General features: G+C 42.2%; 1 protein-coding gene across 5 annotated transcripts in view; it reads left to right on the top strand.

Annotated features, from left to right (window-relative positions):
- CCNY (cyclin Y) overlaps positions 1-25,547 on the top strand; it is a 319,561-nt gene that overhangs the window by 220,260 nt on the left and 73,754 nt on the right. For 3 of the 5 annotated variants that reach the window (XM_011956158.1, XM_011956157.1, XM_011956156.1), the window contains one exon: positions 12,440-12,514. In XM_011956158.1, coding sequence (XP_011811548.1) covers positions 12,448-12,514 — 67 coding nt within the window. In that variant the 5' untranslated portion in view covers positions 12,440-12,447. Of the gene's footprint in view, positions 1-12,438; positions 12,515-25,547 lie in introns of those variants that run through there. The other 2 variants (XM_011956159.1, XM_011956160.1) reach the window with 2 other exon arrangements.

The following is a 25,547-nucleotide window of genomic DNA, read 5'->3' as shown; positions in this document are numbered from 1 at the left end:
TGTGTGGTCATAATAGTGTTTTTAAAGTGTGTATTTGGTCTGGTCACTCCACTCCTTCAGTAACTCCCTGGCTCCCTGGGGATAAAAATTCAGACATCACCAATTTTTTCTCACTGCTTCCCCCTTCTTATGGTGTGTCTGAAATGCCCAGTATGCTCTCTCTCTCTTTTTTTTTTTTAAAATTAACTCTTGTGTCTTTGATCTACTTTGCTTCTTATACCCTTCCCCTGCTCCCTTGTTAGCCTGGGTAACTAACCCATTCTTCCTGGAGGCACTTACGTGGAGCAAAAGCCTCTGACTTGTCTGCCTCAGACCCCACCCCCAGCCTTTAACCCTGGGGGCCACAGGGCCTCACAACCGTGTTTCTCTTAAGGAACACCTACACCGAGTTGATTCTCCGTAAGTATTTGCTGAGTGTTTAATGGAGTAATGATAGTGGACTCAAATGCCTTTTTTCTAGCTTTCAGAGTGTTGTCATTTCATATGCTTTTCAGCTGTCTGCAACAGCAGATTTCATCAATATTGCCCCCTAGTTAAAAGACCTAGTTATTTGCCGGGTATTAAAATATCAGCATCCAAGTGGTATTTTTCCTGTTCCAATGATAGTGCTAATTCATGCCTCTCAGGAGAGGCTGGTTGCTAGGAGATTCTTTCTTTGAGTTCATCTGCATTTGAGTTAATGGTTGGTCCTTGCCAGTTTTTCCTTTTCTTTCCTTAAGTTGTTGAGAAGAGGTATTGATCATTCTTTTATGTTCCTTTCGTTATTCAGCTTATTTGTTAATGACTGTTGAACATTTGTACTTTATGTGAGTACTGTTTGTGTTCTAATGTGGTACTGATTCCACTGACCAATGCTTGCCCTGCCCCCCACCTCCGCCTTTGTGCTGGGGTCCAAGCACCGCTGGCTTTAACTGGTATTGTCGCTCTGATTGTCCTAGAACCCAGTGAGGTCGTCATGTATATTTCTCTGATGCGTGATACTTGTCACTTCACCTTCACATTTTCTTTTGATGAATGTCCTAAACATAAACACCAGCAGTCAAATTTGAACTGTTGAGATGTCATCAGTGGTTTGTTCCTCTGTCCTCAGGAAAAGTACAACTTCTTGTTCTGGCACCCAGGGCTTTCCATAGTCTGGCCTGAATCCACCTTGCCTGCTCTCTTTATCCACAGCTTTTCTTCCTCAGCTGTCTTGCCTTGCATGTCTACTGGCAGTTCCCTAATAAACTTTTCTCTGTCCCTTATGTGCCTTGGCCTGTCCTCTTCCTTCTGGGTGAGATGCACCTCCTCTGAGCAGTCCTCCAAATAAAAATCCAGCTCTCTGTGAGGCCTGCCGAAATCTCGCCTGCTCTGTGCAGTCATCTCTCCTCCACCAGTCAGACTTGGAACACTGCCCATCATTGCTGTATGTGTGATCCTTACAGCATTCTGCCTTGCTTCAGGATTATCAGCGGGGTAGGGAGAAGAGAGAGAGAGTGTGTGTGTCTGTGTTTGCTGTGGAAAGAAGCTCCTTGAGAGCGAGGACTGGATCTGAAATATCTCTCTGCAATCCATTCAGTTCCATTCCTTGGTGGCATATAGAAGACATTTGAACTAATTTACTGGCTCATTTCTGTAGTCAGTATACATTTTGGGGGTGTAGGGGACACACATTCAAACCAGTGTTTATAGAGACGTAAGAAGTACACAGGCATGTACTAGGTTTGGTGGGAGTGGGAGAGAGGCACAGAAGTGAGCCTAGGAGGGTCAGGAAGACTTCCAGGGCTTAGGAGTTTGCCTGACACTTGAGGTGGGAGCAGGAGTAGACCAGATGGCTTCCCCTAGAGAGGATATTCAGGGTAGAGGGGATGGCCTGGTTAAGCCTGGGAAAAACTGAAAGAAGATTATGTGGTGGCAAAGTTGCCAGAGCAGAAAGTGTGCGGCGAAGAGATATAGGAAACAAGGCCAGACTGGAGGAGCAGGCCAGCTCCGTAGGGGTGATGATCAGGTATGGCAGCCAGGGAGGGCTTGCCAGTCCCAGTGTTGTGAATTGGAGAGAGTTCTCAGGTGTGTCCGCCTGTGCCCATGCTTCTGTCAAACCTCACACAGAAGGGAATAGGCACTAGCATTTATCCTGTTGCTCCTGCTGTCCTTCACTTTCCGTAACCCTCTTTATGGTTTTCCTTACCTGGCCTCTGGCGAATGTGGCAGTAAGCAGGAGAGTGCTCAAATGGGAGCAGTGTTAGGATGAAGCAAGGTTCCTGGCAAAGCCGCACCTAAATTTTAAGGTTTGGTTTTGTTGTGTTTTTTGAATAGAGACAGGGTCTCGCTCTGACACCCAGGCTGGAATGCAGTGGCACAGTCATAGCCCACTGCAGCCTTGAACTCATATGCTCAAGCGATCCTCCTGCCCCAGCCTCGCTAGTAGTTGAGACTAGATGCCTGCACCGGCATGCCCAGCTAATTGAATTTTAAATCTTAAAATGAAAGTAGGTTGTAAAATGAACTGTGACCAGACAAGAGTGATAATCTTTAAACTCCCAAAAGGATTGATAATTCTGTGAGCAGGGACCATACCTTTTGTGTTCACTGCTGTGTGCCCAGCTCAGCATGTAGCCCATGACTTGACACAGGGCAGGGTATGTGTAAGTGTGAATAATTGTATGTACAGATGTGTATGAATGTGAGTAGAATATATTTCTATACATTATAGACATATTTTGGCTTTTTATAATTTTCTATATAAGGTCTTTACACATCTTTTGTTTAATGATGTTTTGTTTGTATTGCTTAGTAAATGGGTTATTTTTTTATTGTCATTATTAGTATGCTAATTGTTTATTGCTCTGGGCCATAGTGTTTCTCAGTGAATACCCTGTTGGCCTTGGGAGGTACAGTTTCTCATTGTGTGAGACACTGGTGTGGACAAGTAGCAGCCACTTGACATGTGACAACTCCACACATTGCTGAACACCCCTAGGGTGAAGAGGATGACATTGCTTCTTAAGTTGAGCACTATTGCTGGGATGAAAGAATGAAATTGGTTTCTGTATGTCGGTTTGTGTCTAGCACCAATAGGTTTTTAAACTGTCTTATATTTTCTGTGTAGAGGATTATATGCAAATAACAATAATTTTGTTTCTTTCCATTTCAATAAATTCCTTGTATGTTATGTTTTTTTGTCATTTTGCATTGACTGGGGCCCCCAGTACAATGCTGATGGTAGGTGGATCCCAGTTTCATTCCTGACTTGAGAATGTGTCTGATGTTTCACCATTAAGTGTACAGATTGCTGTAAGTTTTTGGCAGATCGCCTTTATCAGATTAAGGAGGTTTGCTGAGAGTTTTTATCCTAGGTGGCTGTGGAATATAGAGCCCCTGTTACTTGGACTTAGTTCATCCTATACAATGTAACTCTGTTCTCTGTGCTCCATTCTAAGTGATTTCCTCAGATCTGTTTTTCAGGTCACCAGTTCTGTATTCAGGAATGTCTAACCTGCAGTTTAACTCATCTATTGAATTTTAGATTTCATTGACCATCTTAGTCATTTGGGCTGCTATAGCAAAATATTATAGACTGGGTAGCTTATAAGCCGTAGAAATGTATTCCTTACAGTTTAGGAAGCTGGTAGGTTCAAGACCAAGGCAGATTTGGTGTCTGGTGAAGGTCTGCTTCCTGATTCATAGATGACCATCTTCTTTTTAGCGTAACCTCACATGGCAAAAGGGGCAAGGACACTCTCTGAGGCCTCTTTCATAAGAGCGCTAATCGCATTCATGAGGGCTCTGCCCTCATGACCCAGTCACCTCCCAGAGGTCCCACCTCCAAATACTGTCACACTGGGAGCTAGGATTTAGTGTATGAATTTTGGGGGGACACAAATATTCAGTCTGTAGTGATTGTGTTTGTGTGCGTGTATAAACACTTGTGTGTATATGTGTGTATATGAATCCTACAAACATGGTTCTTTTTTAAACAGACAAAAAGGGAGTCTTTTTAAAAACTTCCTTTTATTTTTTCAGAGTATCTGTTCCCTCTTATTTTCATATTTATTTTGATTTTCCCCACTGTGCACAAATTTATTCTGTGGTCTTTATTTAGTTTTGTTATCTCAAGTTTTTGAGGGTCTGATCTTGATATTTTTGAGTTTCTTTACTCTTGCTCAAGAGTCACGAGACTGTTTTTCCACCTGTGTCTTGCCATTTTAGATGGTGAGCCTGTCATCAGAGGACATAATCTCGTGGAATTCTGGGAGACAGCCTGCTTTAGTGTGGTTTATAATTTGGCCAATTTGGTGTGAATTTCTTTTCCAGGAGTTTTCTGGGTTACATGTGTAAAGTAGAATGTCAAAAACCACATTAGAGATACAGACAGACTGATAGTTACCAGTTGTTGGGAGATTGGACAATTGCTCCCTCTGCCAGGCCCAGCCCCCTTTTCATTTCGGTTCATAGATACTTTTTCTAATTCAGGTTTTTGCTAACATCGTAGCCCTCTGAGAGTTCTAGCTATATGTACAAGTGTCAGTTCCAACTCCTGTGTTATATCCTGTCCTGCAGGAGGTTAAAATAATAGTGTCTTCAAACCAAGACACTTCTGAGAGTAGAGGGAGTTAGAATTCTTAATTATGCCACATCACTGATGTGAACCCGCGTGTGTGTCACCTCGTCAAAACCCAAGACCAGCTCACATAGCTGGATATCCCCTGTCCTGCCACAGACTTCAGTTCTGTCTTTGATTCGGGCCTTAGACCGTTTACCTTGCTTTCTTGCCACACGCTTATAGGCATTTAAAAGGCTGTATTATATTTTAACTCAACATTTCGAAGTGCCTGTAGCATGAGAGCTTTTAGGTTATCTGGTTTGTGCAGTAGCAGAATAGTCTGTCCTTAGTCTTAACATTATCTTATCTCCTTGATTAATCTTCAGATGTAATATTAGATACATTAAGATAGAAAATTAGAAATAGGGCAGCAGAGAGGAACTGGGGAGGGAGGAAGGGAAAAAGGAAGCAGGTAGTTATAGCGAGGAAAAGAGAAGGAGTAGAAGAGAGGCTGAGAGATGGGTTGGAAAGAAGAAGATGGAGAGGCAGACTGGGAGATGGAGAGATGGACAGACAGGGAGATGGAGAAACGGACAGACAGGGCAATGGAGAGACAGATAGACGGGGGAGATGGAGAGTCAGACAGGGAGATGGAGAGTCAGACAGGGTGATGGAGAGACACATAGGGTGATGAAAGGCTGACAGGGAGAGGGAGAGACAGGGAGAAGACAGGGAGATAGCTAGGGCACTGGAGAGACAGGGAGATGGAGAGACAAACAGGGAGATAGGGCAATGGAGAGACAGACAGGGAGATGGAGAGACAGGGCAATGGAGAGACAGGGAGTTGGAGAGACAGACAGGGAGATGGAGAGACAGGGCGATGGAGAGATGGACAGGCAGGTGGAGAAACCAGCAGAGGGAAGGAGAGGCATACAGGGAAATGCAGAGATGAACAGAGAGATGGAGGGCCAGACAGACAAACAGAGCAGATGAGTGAGGGCTGGATGTGTGTGCACAGAGAGCTGCACACAGATACACATCCATTCAGACAGCAGCCCGCTCCTGGAGAGACTGCCCTGGAGGCCCACAGACGTAGACGTGTGGACACAGAGACACACACTTGCAAAGACAAACATGGAGAGCACCTGCAGGGGCACCAGCGGCTGAAAGAGAGTGAAAATAGGAAACAACTAAATATAAGTGTGTTATAATAGTCCAGAAAATAAACTTGAAGTCAGTGGGAGTAGAAAAGTTGGCTTTAGGTGGGATTAACCAGAATTGCAGCAGCAGCACTTGGCTGCAGCAGCCGTTGCTCTCATGGGAATGCTGATGCGGGCTTCTGGTCTCAGGCTTGCCTGGTGACAGCCTCCTGGAGCAAACCAGCCAGGTCAGCTCCTGATTTCATCCTGTTGACACTAACAAGTGGAAATAATCACTGATTTTGAGGCAGTGACAGGGACAATAGTAACAACAAAAGAAACAATCTGATTTAAAATTAACAGGCTTTGTTGATTTCATAATTGCCTCCCACATCATAGCCAGATTTGGAAATGTGACTACCTAAAATTGACATTAGGGGTTTGAGATTTTAACCATATCAGATATTGCTCAAAAACAGGAAATAGAACTAGTGATGTCTTCGGAGGGTAACGGTGGGGCTGTATCACAGTTGGCCTCCCAGTTGGAGCTCACTTTCTATATATCTTGAAATTCCAGAACCTATCAAGAAATCACAGGACCCTTGATTCCTTTGGGCTCTGCTCACTGACACTGTTTAGACCTAGGTGGACAGCTCATCTTGTGGAGATGATTTATGGGAGTGATTATCAGTTTGGGGTGTGGCAGTGCAGAGAAAGGGGGATGTGAGGGGGAGGGGATGGTTTGACTTTGCAGGCTTGCTTTGGCGCCTCCTCTACATCCAGTGCTGTTTAGGTCTTGCTGTGCTTTTCTGCTTTGCTTTTTACTAGTTTTTCAGACCATTAATGATAGCTAATGACAGCTGCTTTTCTTAGCCACTATCTTATTACCTGGATCCTTTATAATACTGGAAGGTAAACTTGGTGCTGGTTTAAAAGCTGAGATGAGCAATTGTGGATCATTGTTATTGTGACATCTGTGGAAAAGATTGAAGAAAATGAGATTGCCCGGTATAAGAGAATACAGCCGAATTAAACTGTGCCACATGCTGTTCAATTTTTTACTTTTGAATAAAGGCATTGTATTTTACCTTGTGCTCAGCTGACACATGGACTGAAAGCAGTGTGACCGAACGTTCAGTTGTCACCTCAGAGTCTGGCAGGAGGCCCTTAGAAAACTGTTCTTTGAATATTTTAATTCAGCTATGTATCTTAATAGGTATCAACATCATAAACAAAAAATAGGCTAAAACTCTGCTTCCTAAATATTAGATTGAAGTCAACTCGGGATTCCATGACATTACTTAAAACTGCCTTTTCCTCTAAAGCATTACTTCCTCAGAGGTTAATTTATGGATGATCTTGCCATTCTTTTAGGAGGTAAGAGACTCTAAGTCAGGGGTATACAACACCAAAGTTTTAAACATCAATTTCAAGCCAGCACTCTTTAGAGAACAGAAATTGTGTAATGAAATTTAACAGTCTTTAATGTCTCTAAGCCTAACATTTATGTATTGAGAGTTTTATTTCTTTAGTCCTGATCTAAGTGCTGTGGCGTAATGTTTTTAATACCCATTACTTCTGGGGCCCCTATTGTGTGGCGGGCATCCTGCCCATTGCACTAGTACATAACTCCTAATCTTCACAGCAGTCCTCGAAGCTAGGTGTTATTAGCCCACTTTATAGATAAGGAAAATGAGATCAGAATAGTATCACCATTTGCCTAAGGCGATAGAGCTAGCAAAAACGAATTCAAATCTGGATCTTTTACATTATAAAATGTGTAATTCTTTTTCTACTGTTTGAGCATCTCTTTGGGGAATGAATGATTTTGAGAACTCCTGGAGTGTCTAAATTCAGCTTTCTGAATGTGGGTTATAGAGTCGGTCTTGATGGGTTTTTCATTCTTTTTGTTTTCTCCTGAAATACTTTATACCTTCAACCTAGAAGGGTAGGGCTGAAACTTGATCTCTTTCATTACTTGTGTATCCTCAGTACCTGTAACTCAGCAGTACTTAGTATCTAGTAGATGCTCAGTGATTATTTGTTGAATGAATGAAAGAAAGAAAGAATGAATGAATGAATGAATGAAAACCATGGCAGAATGGACTGGCCCTGACAACCTCTCGGTATATACTCGTGACGTCTAATGAAATGCTAATTTATCCTATCACAGTATAATCATGAAGGTAAATGATAGAAATGTCATAGGATGCATTTTGAAGTCAGCTAAATACATGTTTTATCTCACCATTAATTGACTGTAGCCCTTTGAAAACCAAGAATGCTTTCTTATGACCATGAAATAGGTCATGTAGAATAGGAAAGTTAATGACACAAGTGGTTACTACCCCAAAGCAGTATTTCGATACAAACAGGATTGAACATAATACCTAGCATAGAGTGGAGACTCAATGCATGTTGGTCCATTTAACTGAATTCAACTGAATAGCCTTGCTAGGAAAAAAAAAAGCAATATTTATTTTTGACTCATAAAATTATGAGTCCGGTGCTTTGTTTAAGCTATTTTCTTGTAAGCATGCTATTCTGTGGTCTCCTAGGATTTGGTCACATATTTTATTCTTCATTGTTCCCTAGCTGGTTCTGTACTCTGATATGTCATGTACTTCATCTTGACTCCCTGAATCAATTTTGTAAGTTTGTGTAGGATAAACCAGGCCGTACATGTCTCTGCCCCTCCTGGAGGCCGACCACATGCCCGCCTGCCTCATGGCAGAGCTCTCAGCTTCTGTGTAGTGTAGTCTTTTCTCAGGGATGGAAATGCTCTGGTAGGGCTTCACTCTTTCAGTAAGGCAGTGGTTTCTGTTACAATGACACCCAGTAGAGTAACTATTTAAATTTGTAAGTTCTTCTTCTGGGTGAGTTAGCCCATGAGGTACTTCAAGAGCTTGATGGGAGCAGGTAGGAAGAGTCAGAGCTCTCTGCATGCTGCAAAGGCAGGTCTAAGGGAGGCCCAGCTGTGTGAGGTTCCAAGAGGGGCTTCGTGAGGGGTGAGGGATATGTGATTTTGGGGTGGATTAAGGGAGGATCATGTGAACAGTGTTTAGATTATTACTTTAAAAATGAGTAATAAACTGTCAGAGCTGACTTCAGTGAAGTGGTTAGCATACTTTAGCAGTGAAGTGTATTTCGTCTGTAATCTCTAATTTTAAGCTCAGTATTCCATGAATTTATTCCTTTTAATTTTTGTCATTGAAAAACATCATAGAGGTGAACTGAAACCACTACGCTCTTCCAAATGTGTTCTACCTCATGGTAAACGTTGGGGATATCATTTTTCCTGACTCTGCAATGAGATTTTTTTCCTTTATGGCTAAAATTGCACTGTTTGTCGTGCTTGGCTTCAGTGTGAAGTTGGGGTGATAAAGCAGGTTCATTTTGCTTGGCTCATGAGAATGGTGGCTTTTCCCTTTTTTTTTTTGTTCCCCAGAGAGGTGGAGTTGCCAATGACGGAACACATATTGTAATTATAGTTTTCTTCAAGATCTGGCTTGTACTCACCTCATCTGTGAATTTCACATCAGACACTGGTCTTAAAGTCTCTGAACTCTGCAAGTCACTTGATGTGTGTCACCGCACTGGGGAGAGATGACACCTGGCTTGTCGCCATTAGGGACCACTTGTGGCCCAGGGAGCATTCTTTTCAGACTTAGAGTTATAAGTTGGCTGTGAAGGAAACGTGACAGGCTTTTCTTCGCCTCCCACTTGGTGCTTACCTTTCATAGGGAGAGTGTGAGACATAATTCTGCTGCTTGGCTTGCCCCACAGGAGAACAGGTGGGTCCTTCTGCCTTTCCTCGCTACAGCCCTCTTGAGGAGGAGTGGAGAGGCACAGGAGCTGTAGTGGAGGGCAAGGGTGCCTTTGCTCAGGAGTGCCTCTGAGCCGGTCAGTTTTCACCTTGAGTTTCTATGACAGTGGACACTGCCGAGCGAAGGCTCATCTTGGTGCCTCTGTGTGAATCTCCTCCGAATTCAGGCTTCAGGGCATCTCCTGGGAACACCACTGTGTGTTGGAGAGGCAGTCCAGCCACTCAGAGGGTCAAATCAGTTTTCACAAGTAGTTTTTAAACAAAAGTTTAAAAAAGCAAACCAATAGGCTGGGCACAGTGGCTCACACCTATAATCCCCCAGCACTTTGGGAGGCTGAAGCAGGAGGATCACTTGAGCCTGGGAGCTTGAGACCAGCCTGGGCAACATAGTAAGACTCTGTAGCTACAAAAAATAAAAAAATTAGCCAGGCTTGTGGTGCATGCCTGTAGTCTCAGCTCCTCAGGAGGCTGAAGCAGAAGGATTGCTTGAATCCCAGAAATTGAGGCTGCGGTGAGCCATGATTGCACTGCTGCACTCCAGCCTGGGCGACAGAGCAAGACTCCATCTCAAAAACAAAAACCAAAAAAACCAACAAAAGTGTTTAGAGTGCATAAAACTCAGAAAACAATCACATTATTCAAAGGTAACCAAATATTGGTATATATTCTCTTAATGTATTTTCTATGCCTACACATATTTTCCCCCAAAAGGGTATCATACTGCTTTCGTCACCTAATGACCTATGGTACATAGGTTCCATGTCAATAAAATATTTTTCATGTGATTTTTAGATGGTATGATAGCATTTCACCATCCAAATGATAGTACTGTTATTTACTATTAAACATGCCCCATTATTGGAAGCTGTCCTTTGGAATCTGTGACGTCCCTATTAACAACTTCGAGGGCTTGTGAACATAACAGCATAGAACCCCAATCTCCAGGCAGTCAGGGGATTGTCCTCCAGGATGTTCTTGGACTTAGGAGCAGGATCTCAATTCTTCAAGAAATGACAGTCTCGTGTTATTTTGGTTCCAAACAGGAAAGCTTTATGTTTTTTGATTGTGGTGTTCCATAAACCCCTACTGATATATTTTAATAATATAAGTGGGTCTTAAAGAAAACTGGTCTGGTAGATGAGTCTCAGTTGGGCATTAAGAGAATAAGGTAGTAGTCACTAGTCCAGATGCTGTCTGAGGCCAAGCATCGATTTTCTGGTGTCACCTTGCTGGTATGTGGGAACTGCATACGTGTTGTGTTTCCAGTGATGCTTTTCTAGGGGACTATGTATTAAGGTTCTGGGACATTAAAAGCATCCATCATGGTTAGGATTTTATATTTGCCCTCATTTTGATATGCAGAAGCCCTCAGAACATTTAGTAGCACATTTGTTGTTTAACCCCTTTTATATCCTAGTTGAGCAGGAAACCTCCTTGCAGAGTCATTTTCACCATGAAATTTCTTGACTAACTGTAGTGCAAATTGAAGCAAATTCGAAAAATTCAGTGTCTCTTCCACCCATCTTTCTGCTTCCATCAAAACTCCATAATACCTTTTAACTCTGAAATTATTGTGTAATGTTAACAGAAGTTATATAATGCAAGAAGGACCAGATAATTGAAGTAGCATCTGTTTAAGATTCAGATGTTTCTTTAATCAGGTACTCAGGGAGAAGTTAGGAACTGGCCCAGTAGCCATTGGCTGATGTAGGAAAAAGTCACCACGCTTCAGAAGTTTGCTGAGAATAAATCTCCTTGTGGATAAGTAATTAGGTGTTACCTCCAGTGTGTATTTATTTGACCATCCTTGTCTTTCTTTCACTTTATCTTTGATTGATTAGCTATTAAGGCTAAGGATAGCCCCATCTATTTTTGTTAGTGTTGATTAGGTTTCTCTGCAAATTTATTGAAATAATTGGAACCCAAAAAGTTTTCTTCTGACTGTAAGTTGATTTGAAGATCATTCTGGCTTTCCAATAATTTTGATCTCTGTTTCCTCCCCTAACTTAATTCTTCTGTTTTGCTTATTTTCTATGGGATCAGTTTTTCCAGTTTTTTTTTTTAAAAATTCTTCTGTGATGGCATTCTAAGTTGTTTATACCATCCTGACAAGTTGTAGACCTTGGAGATTGTTCTAAGAGTTCTAAGACTGCAAAATCAAATGCTTGTGAAAACCTGCCAGTAAAGCAGAGGGGGGTGGTCACTGGGGAGCTGAAGTCTTGTGTCCCATAAGGGACACAGCTACTGTGAAGGGGTCACAGCTGCTTGGCTTCAGCCGATTGTGACCATTGGGGTGGAGGCAGGGTATTGCCAAACGATCTGATTTCTCAAGGGAAGCTGGAAATAGGTGTGTGTGTGTGTGTGATTGAAATCTCTTTTATATGTTGTCTTAAATGTTTCTTAAAAAGTAGGGATCAAACAAAACATGTCTGGGGCCCAGATTAGGTCCACAAATGGCCGATTTGTAGCTTTTGCTCTAAGGAATAAGTTTTGCTTTGTCAGAAAATAGTTAAGCAGGGTATGTGGATGCTGATTCACCCTAACGAGTTGAGATATTCCTATTTTAATCACCTTGAATAAGGAACTGTAACATAGTTGACTGTAATGTTTAGATGAATCTGTTGTAGCACATAACTCTCTTTAATCACATGCTATAACTCTGTCCTGCTATTTTATAATATAGGGTGCAGAGCAGAATTTTTTCAGAAGAAAGTGGAGTTTTTCTTAGGCTAATAGATGTCTAGCCAACTGTCTACTTTTATGTATGACTTTCAAATTTCTAAATAGCAGTGTTCTGAATTGAACCAAAAGAATCTGTTAACATAATAGCTATAGGTTTCCAGAATCCTTGAATGTATTAGCAATTTAAAGTTGAAAAAGAATTGAGTCAATCTTGGTTCCTCTTAGTTATCAGATGGTTTATTCATATAATTTCTTTTCCTTTCTTTAAAGATTTGAACATGGAATTCAATCCTTCAGATCATCCTCGGGCCAGCACAATATTCCTCAGTAAATCTCAGACAGACGGTAGGTCCTTAATTTATGCTTCTTTTTTTAAAAAAGGCTCATGTTGGTACTTCGCCTAGTTTTGGTTTCTCACTAGATTTAATTTTCAATATGAAATAGAGTCCCTTTAGTGACCCACACATATACTGTTTAATGGTAGTTCTTTGGGGATTTTTTTCTTTTGCAGTGTTTTTAGAATTTACTATTTGAAGCATCTATCCTCATTTTGTCAATCAGCTGTATTATTTCTACATACATTGTGTCATGAGAGTTTCTACCCTAAGAGTCAGAAATTTTCCTTTTAGAATTGATATTTGCATAATTTCCCATAAGATCAGAAGTATTTGTTAATTTAGACAGTATGTAAAAGAAAGCAAAATATAATCCTTAAATACAAGTACCACTAACTAGCTCTGTTGTGTCAGTTGAGAGCTGAATTGAACCCGTACACTAGGTGCAGATGTTTTCTTCTTCTTTTTTTTTTTTTTTGCTACCTCTATAATAATAACAACCATATCTAAGTTTATTCTTATAGATCGTACAATCTTTGTGGTTCATCCCAGGTGTGTGTGGAATTTCTCCTAGGGGTTTTCTCTCTTTTCAGCCCCTTCCCTGGGCCTTGGCTGCAAAGGAGAGAAAAGATAAAACTTACACAATGTGGCAAACACACATCTTGATATTACTTTAGAATGCTGGAGTCCTGCATGATTCTATTCCTAACTTTTTGGGCAATTGCTAAGCTTTAATTTGGAGAAGATCCTAAATGGACTAGAAAATAACCAAACATGTTTAAGGTAGTAAGTTCATATATGAGAATTGATAACACTTCAGTAACAGTTAGATAACAATTTTGGCAAGGTATAGTGCTGATTTAATATTATTGGGAATCTTTGGTTAAGCAAGACACTGACTTGATTTGAAAGAGTTTGATGTATTTATGAAAAGTAAACATTTCCAAGAATAAATTAATATAGGCATCAAGTATTTAGGTTGGTGCAAAAGTAATTTCGGTTTTTGCCATTAAAAGTAATGGCAAAACTGAAGTAAGTTTTTGGTGTGCTGGATACAAAAGAAACATTTTTTTTCCTCTGGTGAAGCAGGAAGCCATTGGGAGGGGTGGGATAATACAAAGGAAGGAGAGTGGCAATGAAGATGGGTGTTCAGAACCATGAAAAATGAGGGTCAAAACCAAGTTTTGCAGACACTTACTGATAGTACTATAAAAACAAGAAACAAAGTTGGCTTACTTTCAGGTTTCATTCTTGCTTCTTGTGAACTCAGGGTGCAGACCAACTTCATTCAGAAGATGTGCTAACAAGATTCCCATGAAATTGCATTAGAGCCTCTAAGTGGATTTCCCAAACCTTGGTTGTCCTGGTAGAAGGAAACTTGACCTAAGTCAGGGTTGTTCCAGACTTAGCTTAGGGAACTCTATCTTTCCTCGTCACCTTTGCACTAGATGTCTTTCCCTTTCCTCTTCTGGAACATCAGGGCATCAATTACTCTGATCTCTCTGTTTATTGCTTCAGTTTCTTTTTAAATGCTGGATCTTTCTACTCAACATGTAAACATACACGAGCCTCAAAGAAAAAGGGAAAATAACCAATATCTCTCTTCAGGTGAAAGCTTCTATGCCATATCTACCTCTCTCCCTGTCCACTCTCCCATTGGGAACTTCCTCCTACCCCTGCCATTCTGTGGAGCATTGCGGTAGAGTGACCTGAGGACATTTTCTCTTCTTGGGCTATTGCTGACATATGTGGCACTTGCTGTCACCAAGAATTCCGTGCTTTTAAAAAACTTTTTGGCCTTCTGTTTTCAAATGGGCAATTTGCTGACATTAAGTGCCACTAATGAACAATTGTTTTATAAATAATTAGAAAAAAATCAATTTTAAAAATAAGTAGATTTGGTAACTTTAATGAATTAATTATTTGGTGACATGATAATCAGAGAATTGGCTACTTGGTGAATTGGCTTTTGGCAAATTGGTCCTGAGAAATCCTGCCCTTCTGAAAACTCCTTCTCAGACATCTTCATAAACTTCTATTTGTCCCTCTAATGTAGTATTTCCCAGGGTCTCTCCTTTACCCTCTAACTTTTTGATTTGCACACAGTTCCTCATGGCATTTGTGTTAACTGTCATGTCTAACCATATTTTTCTCTGGACTGTTCAAAATGCATGTATTCAACTGCTTGCTGGACATCTTTCCAGTGAAGGCTGTAGGTTCCCCTGACTTAGTATGTCCCAGACAGAACTTAAGAATTCCAGTTAACTTTCTGCATTGTCTACCCTGCCCAGGTCCCTAAGCCAAGGAGGGCTTTGGATTTTCCTAGACTCTGCTCTTCTCAGAGGCGGGCGGCGGTGCTGGAGATACATTTCTTCCCAGCTTCAGGTTTAGTGACATTGTATTGGCGGCATGAAATAGCCATAGTCAGAGTATTTACACCATGGAAATTGGCAAATGCTACAAATCAGAGCGTTTTTAAAACACATGACTGTTAAACATTTACTAGCACACCATTGCATCCAGGCATTCCAAGGTGTACTCAGTTTCATCTCTTACCCAGCCTTGAACCTGACCACTATTTCCTATTGCAGTTGCTGCCGCCTTAGTTCAGACTCAATTCCCCACCTGTGTTACTGCAGCAGCCTCTAGACTGGGCTCCCTGCCCTTGACCTCATCCCTCCCTAGTCCCGGGTCTGTGCTGCCGCTAGCTAACAGGACTTCCCATGAATCAGATATGATTGTGCCACTGGCTTCCTTAACCTTTCTTAAGGGCTCCCCAGTTGCTTTAGAGTTAAATTTCAAACATCCTAGCGTGGAATATGAGGCCCATAGTGATCCAGCCTCTGCCTTCCTTCCCAGCAACTTCCTCTCTTCTTTGTGTACCTCTGAGCTTCCACCATACTGAAATCACTTGCTTCCTCAAGTCTGCCACTTGCCTCACACCTGGATTTCTCCTCCCCTTTTTCACACAGCTGATTTCTTCTGTCCTCCAGGCTCCTCCTGCTGTTACTTCCTCCTTGAGGGTCTCTTTGACCCATCAGGCTGGGTTGAGTGGACCCGGACCCTTGGTGAGCTCCCATAGGAGTAGCCTGTGGATCTTTCTTCATCGTCAGAACCATACTGTGGAATTTAAAACCACCTTTTTGTCTTTACCATCCACTAGCCCCTAGAGGAAAAGGCGCATGTGATACTGGATGTCAGTATTCCTTGTGCCAACCTGACTGGTTGAAAGAAGGAAGATGACAAAACCCGGAAACATTCTTGATTTGATTGTGATAATTCGTCACTTGGATAAACTTATGTTTCCATTAGAAGACCACAGCTGTGGATCTTCTACTCTATTTTTTTTCTAATTGGAAGAAATGTAGTCTGAGACAGTAATGCATACTTCTGGTAGAGTCCTTTCTTTTGAATCTGGTGATCTCTTTCCTTCATTCAGGTTGATGTACTTCGACAGTAGTTTAGATTCGATTTGTGAGTAGGAAGCCATAGTTGGGATGAGGACAGTCATGTTAGGGCAGCTGTTGCTTGGACCACAGACATGCAGCTCCTGGGTCTTGACAGCTCTGTGTTTCTGCAGACCCCACATTCTCTTTCCCCTCAGCACTTTATGATCTGACAGACAAGTTGTCGGCCATGCATCCCACCTCCCAGCTGTTCACTAGACTGATTTAGATGGCACCTGCATGATGTCATCAGAGTTTTCGTGATTGCTGAATTCCTTTTCCTTCTGGATATCCAAGAGATTTAGGCTGGACATGGAACTTTTTTCTTGTTCCAAGCAGGAGAATAGAAACTCCAACAAACTGAGTAAGTAGCCTGCTCATCAGACCCCTCCAGAGGCTGAAGGTAAGGGTATTTTATTCAAAACCAGAGTGACTGCTTTCTTTCTTCACACAAAGAGGATGGTATTGCAGACTTTGTACAGGAGCCGTTCAGCAAAGAAGGGACCAAGAGTTCCTCCTGGGGGTGGAGAAGTTTGCCAGGCCAGAGAGAAGTTTGAGGCCTGCCACGGTTTTTCATGCTACTCTCATTACTTGTGGGGAAGAATTGTAGTTCCTTGTGTCCTTTCCTTTTCTGTACTTATTTTAGTTAATCATTGTCAAAGATGTGAGAGCTTAATATTCTTAAATAATATGAGAAAGCAGCCAAGTCACATCTTTTTCCTTTTAATTAGTATGATTTTTAGAGATTTATTGTCTTAACAAAGAATTTGGAGGAAAAAACCCTAAGTGTGCGAAATCTGTGTTTCTCAGGAGTCCCTTGAAATAATTAAAGGAATAAAAACTGTCCGTCCCTTGAGTGGCTTGAAGCCAAAGTAGAAACATTAAAATTCAGAAATAAAAATATGTCATAGTTTTTGTTGCACAACATTTTAGAAATACAGAAATTGAAAAAATATTCTGTAGCTGTCCTCATTGGGGTGGTGTTTTGGTTCCTGGGCAGTGTTGCACTTTTGCATGGTGAAACAACTGCCCTTTTTGTCCTCCTTTTATCTAGCATTTAGGAGCAACTTTCCGCTGCCCTGTCGGGATCACTTGCCTCTGAGTGCTGTCATGACCTTGCTTTCCCCACCTCACTTGCATTCCCAGCTGTCTTTAGCTCCTTTGTGTGTGCAGATGCTGGGATGCCCCTTTCTCTAGCTGCCCTCAGTTGCTCGGTGTGTCTCCTCAGGGCATGTCAAGTGCCATAGGGAAGACCTAAGCATACACCAGTGATTTTCATGCTTTGTTCCTTTGCTTACGTACCACGGAAAACAATTTTGAAAAACAACTCCCTCAGGCATTTTTATGTTGACCTTAAAATTTTTTTACCTTATCAAAGCACATAATTTCTGATGTATTATAAATGTTGATTTTTAAAAATAAACTGTCTTTCTTTAACAAATGTTTCAGATGAAATTTAATACCATAGTGATTTGATACCCATCAGTCCTTTAAAAATGTATGAACATGCTCCTCTCGAACAGTTGGAAATTTCATATCACTCCTTTATCATCTTGAATTTGTATTTCCATTCTATTTTCTCCATAAAATTTTATAGTAGTATAATATATTTTGATTTTGGAAAGTCATTTATCACACTATCATATTCTTTTCTATAAAAATGTGACCTAGGCCAGGCGCAGTGGCTCATGCCTGTAATCCCAGCACTGTGGGAGGCCGAGGCAAGTGGATCATGAGGTCAGGAGATCAAGACCATCCTGGCTAAGAGTGAAACCCTGTCTCTACTAAAAATACAAAAAATTAGCCAGTCGTGGTGGTGGACACCTGTACGTTTTAACGGATAATTATTAAACAGAAAAGTGAAATACTTTTTGGAAAAACATTTCTTGGTGAGATGCTTCTGTGGTTGGATATTACTTATTGCTGAAATGAGGCACTTTTCATCATCAGAGCCTTTGTTTTTTTGTTTGTTTTGTTTTGTTTTGTTTTTGAGATGGAGTCTCACTCTGTCGCCCAGGCTGGAGTGCAGTGGCACGATCTCGGCTTACTGCAAGCTCCGCCTTCTGGGTTCACACCATTCTCCTGCCTCAGTCTCCCGAGTAGCTGGGACTACAGGCACCTGCCACCACGCCCAGCTAATTTTTTGTATTTTTAGTAGAGACGGGGTTTCACCGTGTTAGCCAGGATGGTCTTGATCTCCTGACCTCGTGATCCTCCCACCTTGGCCTCCCAAAGTGCTGGGATTACAGATGTGAGCCACCGCACCCGGCCAAGCCTTTGTTTTTATAGATGTAAGTGCTGAGGAACTTTGTTCATCTATGTAAATAGATAGAAATAGAAAGAGTTTTATTATAGTTATATCATTGAATTCTTTCTACTTCGTCTAGTTTATATGTCGAAAAATCTCCAAGGGATTTATCAACCAAAATAATTCCTAATAATCAGCTACAGTTCAGTTTTGTTCCCTTTCAGTTTTATTGACAGTAGAGAACTGGAATCTATTTGATTTGCAAAAGAGTTACTCAGTTAGAGGAGTCCCTCATTTTTACAGTTTCTGGGAAGTACATCAAAAAAGGTTTACCAAATGTAACACATGACTTTTAATTATATCTACTACTCTTTGCATTTGGTGGCACCTAGCTTAACTTGATACCCTTGGGAGCTTTGGGAGAATAAATCTAGGCTTCATCTTAGAACACCTTCCCTGACTGCTGCCCCACTGCAGTCTGCATGCCCCTCTGTCGCTGCAGAGATCTTCACTGTATCGTAATTTATTCCAAGTCTTCACGTTTGTATATCTCTGGCATTCACAATGCCAGACCCATAGAAAGAACTCAAATATATGTTGAATTGAGCAACCCCCACCTGCTCTTTTCCTCCGAACTAATGTTTTCAGCTTCTCTTTTGTTTTAAATATATTTTCCTCAGAATGCTACAGTTTCTTCATATGACTTTGTTGGTAAAGCCAGGCATCATAGTCAATCCAGTCAGTCAAATCAGTCTTACTTTCTTTTTAATTAGATATTTATTTTTATTTTTGCCTGTCACACCTGTTTCTTATAATTAGTCTTACTTTCTGTCAGAAAAAGTCTGATTTTATTTTTCCAATTCATATAACATGTTAATGTGCATGCCCGTGGCTGCCTTTGTGCTTCTGATCATAAATGGCCAGACAGGTGCAGGGGAGTGCATGCCTGGACAGCAGTCTGTGGTCTGCTGCACCTTCCCACCCTGCCCTTTGCCCTCCTGCTCTGCTGCCTTCACTGCTCCCCGAGCTTTGCTTGGGAGTCTAACGCCTCAAGAGGCAGGTCCTGTTGGAAACCTTCCTCACTATGATATCTGTAAACTCAGAGCCAGAAGTCTTTCCAGCACCCCTCCAGGGAAAATCCATAGGACAAAGAAGCCTCCAGGTTGTGCCACAGGAGGCTGGCAGGAGAGGAAAGACACATGAACCTGGTTTGAAGGTGGTTACCACAACCCCAGTGGCTGCTTGTCTTTTCGTCTGGCGCCCCTGGAGGTTTTCACACCAGGTAGGTGCAGGTCCCAGCTCGGGTGTGCCTGCCTTTCTTTGTGAAGCTGTGAGGGAGGAAGGTGGTTCCTGCATCACACCTCAGCCCTTTTAAAGGTCTCTTTGAATACTTGGTTTGGGGACCTTTGCTCTAGTCTAGCCCTAAGTTACTTGTGACAGATCATTTCAATAAAAGAATTGCAAAAACTACTACCTCACCTGTCTTTCCCTCTAGTTTGGGGTGTGTGGAGGAGGGTGGGTACTCAAAAGCCATGAGTAGTTGAGTGTGCAGACAGGTTCATTTGTGCGTGCTGGGCTGCCCATGCCCTCGCCAGCCTGTGGCCACCCCGGTGGCAGGGAACTAGCCTCTGGCTTCCAGTTAGGTAAGGCTCTAGGACTCAGCTGTCTTAGGCCCTTGCCTGCCATTAGTTGGATTTACAGTCACATAATCTCTTGGGTCATAACTTCCTGTAAATTGACAGTGGGTACACCTGTCTCCTCAGACAGTTGCTCTCCTGAAGCAGTAGGGTGAGTCCCACTCACACAGCGAGCCCTCAGCAATGTCTGCTCATTACTTGTGATGTAACAGGTACTTTGGGATCCTCACTGGGGATCCCTTGAGCCAACCTCTCCCAGGACCCCTGGCAAGGAGGAGCCACCCCGTCCTGGCACTGTAAGCATGCATTCCAGAGGTGTTTCCTACCGCTTGGTAGGCAGCCAGTCTGGAAATCATACTTGCCCCTTGGGGTTGGCATGTCCATATCAGAAGTCAGCATCTTTCCTCTCCTGCTAGCTTTCTCTCCCTCATCATCTACTTTTTTTTTTTTTTTTTTTTTGAGGCACTCTGTCACCCAGGCTGGAGTGCAGTGGCACGATCCTGGCTCACTGCAAGCTCCTCCTGCTGGGTTCACGCCATTCTCCTGCCTCAGCCTCCTGAGTAGCTCGGACTACAGGCGCCTGCCACCACTCCTGACTAATTTTTTTGTATTTTTAGTAGAGATAGGGTTTCACCGTGTTAGTCAGGATGGTCTCGATCTCCTGAACTCCTCTCCTCCTTCCTCACCTGGTCTGTGGCAAGGCCGTTTCCCAGCCTCCTGCTTCCATCATGTCCTGTCTCACCTTTCTTCCACCTGCCTGCAAGTGGAGCTTCTCTTAGGCCCCTCCCTGTCTGACCGTCTGTTTCCTCACCACTGGAACAGTGAGATGCCAGCACACACACAGAGCCCTTTTCACCTTCTTGTGGGTCCCCTCCCCTGCAGGCCTGCAAGACCATCACCTGTGGGATGCTCTGCCCACAACACCTGCCCTCTGTCCCTACTGACCCAATGACTGCCTCGTAGGTGATGCTCCCCTGTTTCCCTTCATTCCATTGATTCTGATAGACACCTTTACTTGGCTGGAACACCTCTGAAATCAGCACAGTGACTTGCCAAAATTTAATTGGCGTTTTTTTTTTCTTTCTTAGTGACACATAGAGTAATGGTTTGCCAGAAAATCAGTGGCATTACGTTCAGTGCAGTTTGCATATTCCTCTGTGTGGAGGTGATTATTTTTATGGTATAGAAATAAATAGCCTGTTTATCTGCTGGATTGCATCTTGCTCATGAATAGAAACTGTGCCTTACACATTCCATAGTCTCTGCAGTGGCTAGCACATAGAAGAAACTTACAAGGACAGGGGAATGAAAGAATGAAGGCAGGGCATCATGACCCATCCTGGGCAGACCTGCCGTGGCACAGTGGCAGTCTTCCTGAGTAGTGGCTTTCTGTTTTGTGTTGCAGCTTTACCTTCTCCTACCTTCCCTAGCTTTGTTAGAAAACAACACATCCATTATTTAGGGACAGGAGGATGTAGGCTCAGGTGGTGTGTTTGGGCTTTCCTATTCTGGGTCAGAACTCATCATACCGTGCCACCCTCAGGCCAGCCCTCCCCTCTCCCCTCTGCAGTCTTCTCTTGAGGTGCATGGGGGAGGGGAGGGCAGGTGTCAGATCTCTTGGCCAGGTCTTGCCCTGTAAGTCAGATGCACAGGAGAGGCGCTTTTTGGGTGCCGTGGCTCACTTTTCTTGGGAACATCATCCAACTCCAATATTTCGTCTCTTGGGCTTTCCAGTGTGGAGAAAGCTGCCGATATAGTACAAACTCAGATGAATCATTTAGACCCAGAATGTTAGTTTTCTCAGTATGCCTTTTATCATATCCTCTCTCCTGACCCGCCCTGTTCCCAGGCAGAACATTGCTCAGTGAGCACAGATCCCGAATAGAGGTTAGCAGGGATAATTCCCCCAGGCTGGGGGAGTTTGATGCCCTATCTACCACAGCCTTGTCTTACTGTTAAACAGCACTTGTGGCCTGCTGGTAGCCATAAACTCTTACTTTTCAGTTCTCTTTTTAAAAACTCTGAGCACCTGCATTTCCCCTTCAGTTGGCACAGACTGACAACCTTGTAAATACTTTTCATAGCTTACCATGTTTATAGCTTACCTTACGTGGCTTATGTTTTCAGCTGGCTGCCCTGTGACATCTAGGGAGGCAGCTGAATTTCAGGATAATCTGATGCGGTCACCATATAAGAATAGTTAATGCCTTGGAATGATTGCCTGAAGATAGCAATCCTCTGGAATCAGACTGCCTGAGCTGGAGGCTTAGATCCAACACTCTCCACATAATCTTGGTGCATATGATCCGTCCACATGATTTCCCTGAACCTCAATTTTATCACTGTAAAATGGAGTTAGTACCTCTTTGTGAGATTGTCAGGAGGACCAAATGCATAATCCATCAAAGCACCGAGCCCTGTACATAAGACAGCATAAGTTCTCAGTAAATACAATCCTTACTCTGGAGTGTAGGTTCTCATTTGCTCAGTTGGATTGAGTTTCTACCCTGACTTGGGTCTGTGCCATCTTCTAGCTTGTCTGTGCTGACAGCTCCTCTGTGCTGACTGTGACACCTTGCACCAGAACACTGGGCCTGACCAGGAGGAGAAGGGATAGATGCCAGGACAAGAGTAGAGGGTGGCTTCTGTGCACTGCTGTGCCCAGTCCTGTTGTTCTGTGTTTCTTTGATAAAGATAGATCATGGACCCCTACATCTTAAGAGTTGCTTCCAAGCTAGGCACAGTGGCTCACTCCTGTAATCCCAGCACTTTGGGAGGCTGAGCGGGGAGGATTGCTTGAGCCCAGGAGTTCAAGACCAGCCTGGACAGCATAGTGAGACCCCACCCCCCCGCCACGATTTCTACAAAAAAAAAAAAAGAGTTGCTTCAACATACCTTGGAAGCAAACCAGAAGGAGGCCAGGTCTGAAATTATGTCAGCCAGCATTTGATAGCAGCTCATTATAATAGAATACACATCACTTAAAAATAATCACTTAAAAAATCACTTAAAAAATAAAATGATAACCTCACCTCCACCATGTGTCAGGATAGATTTCTGATGGATTGACTAGTGGTAGAGTAAATGTAACAAATACAATCATAATCATCTAGAAATAGTATACATGAATATTTAGTGTCAGAATGGGGAAGGGGCATGTAAGTTTGTAGAAGCAATGGAGGAAATTGCCTAAAAGTGAAAACTCATGTCAAAATGCATCCTAACAATGAAATCATCAGTGATGGAAATATCACAATATATAGGAAAAAGGATTAATGCCTTTATGTGTTAAAGAATTATTATACAATCAGTGAAAATGCTAACACACCAGTAGAAAAATGGGCATATTTTTGTTGGCATGTTCATATATGAGCACATGTATACTTGCACGTATTTATATACAAATACATTCATATGCAAAAGTATCCATCATGCTTGCTTTGTATGCATGCACACAAAAGAGGCTCAAAGGATACACATCAAAATATTAATAGTGATTGTCTCTGGATTATTGGATTAAACAGGTTGGGCCTCTCAAATTTGAAAATTTGAAATCTGAAATGCTTCAAGGTGGATCTGTAACTTACTGAGCACCAACCTGATGTCCAAAGGAAATACTCATTGGAGCATTTTGGATTTCAGATTTTTGGATTTGGGGTGCTCAAATAATGCAAAATTTCAAAATCTGATAAAAAAATTCTAAACCCATGCATTTCAGATAAGGGGTGATAAGGATACTCAGTCTGTGTGTGTGTACGTTTTATGTATCTCTGTGTTTTCCAAGCAAGCTTTTAATTTTTATTTGCAGTCGCATTTTCTTGTTTATACAGCTCTGTATTTTCCAAATTTTCTGCAATAATTATGCATGGATTTCTTTTCTAATTAGCAGAAAAGTTTTAAATGGATGCCACCTAGTTGAAGTTTCTGTGCTTCTGAAGAAATCCTTTGGCCTTAGATATTCTCTATGGGAAACAGAAAACCTCTCGAGTGAGTTGGCAGTTTAGATGGATATTTGTTCTTTGAATGGTTTTCTTCTTATGTTCTTCCTTCATCTGCTTCCTGTTCTCTTCCCTGGAATTTTCTCCTCTCCATGACTGGCTGTGCCCTCAACATCTTAGAAATGTTTCTGTGTCTTTTCATTTTTGTTCATTGGCTTTGCTTATTTAGATTTCACTTGGAATGCACAGAATGTCATGTTCCTCTGTGCCCAGATTTAGAAATAAGTGCAGGTCCGGGACAGTTCAGAGCAGGCCAGAGGTCTAATTGGAAGCTTCCTTCCTGCAGCACAGGAGGTGTGCCTCCGGGGGAAATGGCCACACCAGGATGCTTTGTTCTGAGCTCCAAAGTGTGGGTGATGTTCCTGCTACAGTGCACTTTGTGTCCTGGCCGTTTGTGTTCATGACGACCTCCCTGTCAGGGCAGGAGCTCAGCAGGGCCGGAGCCTCCATGTGCACTCTGAACAGGTGCTCAACAGTTGTTTTGAATTGAGTGTGTGAATTCACTGAATTATTGAAAACTGTAGGAACTGTGTGGCATTCTCAAATTTACTATAAGAAAAGTTAATAGTGAACTTTTAATTTTATTATTCAAGGCCTGATCTATGCTACCCACAGTAAAAAGGAAAGGGAAATGAAACCTTTTCTTTTCAGCCAGATCTTTGTGATCTGCATTGGAGCTACCTCAGCAATTAGCTTCGTATATCCAAACAAAATTCTATCATTCTTTAGTTGAAGCCTGCCTCTTGTGTGCCCTGCCAGTCCTTCACATCCAGAGTAATCAGTTAAGTAGATTTTCTTGGTAGAATAGCACAGCTCTGTTCATACCTGGTTCTAATTGTCATTCTGTTTTTAAATGAGACTCGTTTTATGCAGATGCCAGAGGTGTCTGTTCACACCAGTGATGCTCCTGTTGGAGGGCGGGTGTATAGAGGAAGGGGTCCTTCATGTGATCTCCTCTCTTCTTCTGGGCCCTCTCTTTCTTGGCCTGCTTGGGCTCTTCCCTTATTTGCCAAAGAAAGGATATCTTGGGTATCTTAGGTATCTTAGGACCTTTTTAGCACCAGCATCCTATGGCTTGGTGGTGGCTAACACTTGCCATTGGAAGGTCGGTCTATTTTAGAAAGGGAAGAGGAGAATCAGGTGTGGTGGCTCATACCTGTAATCCCAAAACTTTGAGGGGTGCCAAGACAGGAGGATTGCTTGAGCCCAGTAGTTCAATACCAGCCTGGGCAACATAGTGAGATCTCATCTCTAAAAAAAAAAAATTGGAAATGTAAGAGGAGAAACCAAGGTAGTCTTTTAAATGCCGACCTATGACAGGAATCAGCTGAAATTATGTTTAGATTGTTAATAAATCCTCATTAATAATCAGGCACTAGGTTGAAAGTTGTATTTTAAAGAGTCACTTGCGTGACATTGTGGCAAGAGAGTATCCCATAGCAACTTCAGTGTAATTTTGTTTGTCCCTCAGATTGCAAGCACTGCCTTTTACTCTCTTAACTCCCCATTTTATCAGGAGACTTTTAATGCCAACTGTATTGTTTTTGCTGATTTTAGATGGCTTATTTTTAAAGCCACTGGTACATTTTCTGTTTACGTCGTTACGGACTGTCACTTTAGCCAATTAAAAATCCTCTTAACTATCATAGATTGTGTCAAAGGAGATTGCTATTATTCCTCTCCCAGGAAAGAAAAAATTTATGATCTATATCAA

Source organism: Colobus angolensis, unplaced genomic scaffold (assembly GCF_000951035.1).
Source record: "Colobus angolensis palliatus isolate OR3802 unplaced genomic scaffold, Cang.pa_1.0 Scaffold41, whole genome shotgun sequence".
Lineage (NCBI taxonomy): Eukaryota > Metazoa > Chordata > Mammalia > Primates > Cercopithecidae > Colobus > Colobus angolensis.
The sequence above is the reverse complement of the archived record's forward strand: the minus strand, read 5'-3'. Positions and strand labels throughout refer to the sequence as shown.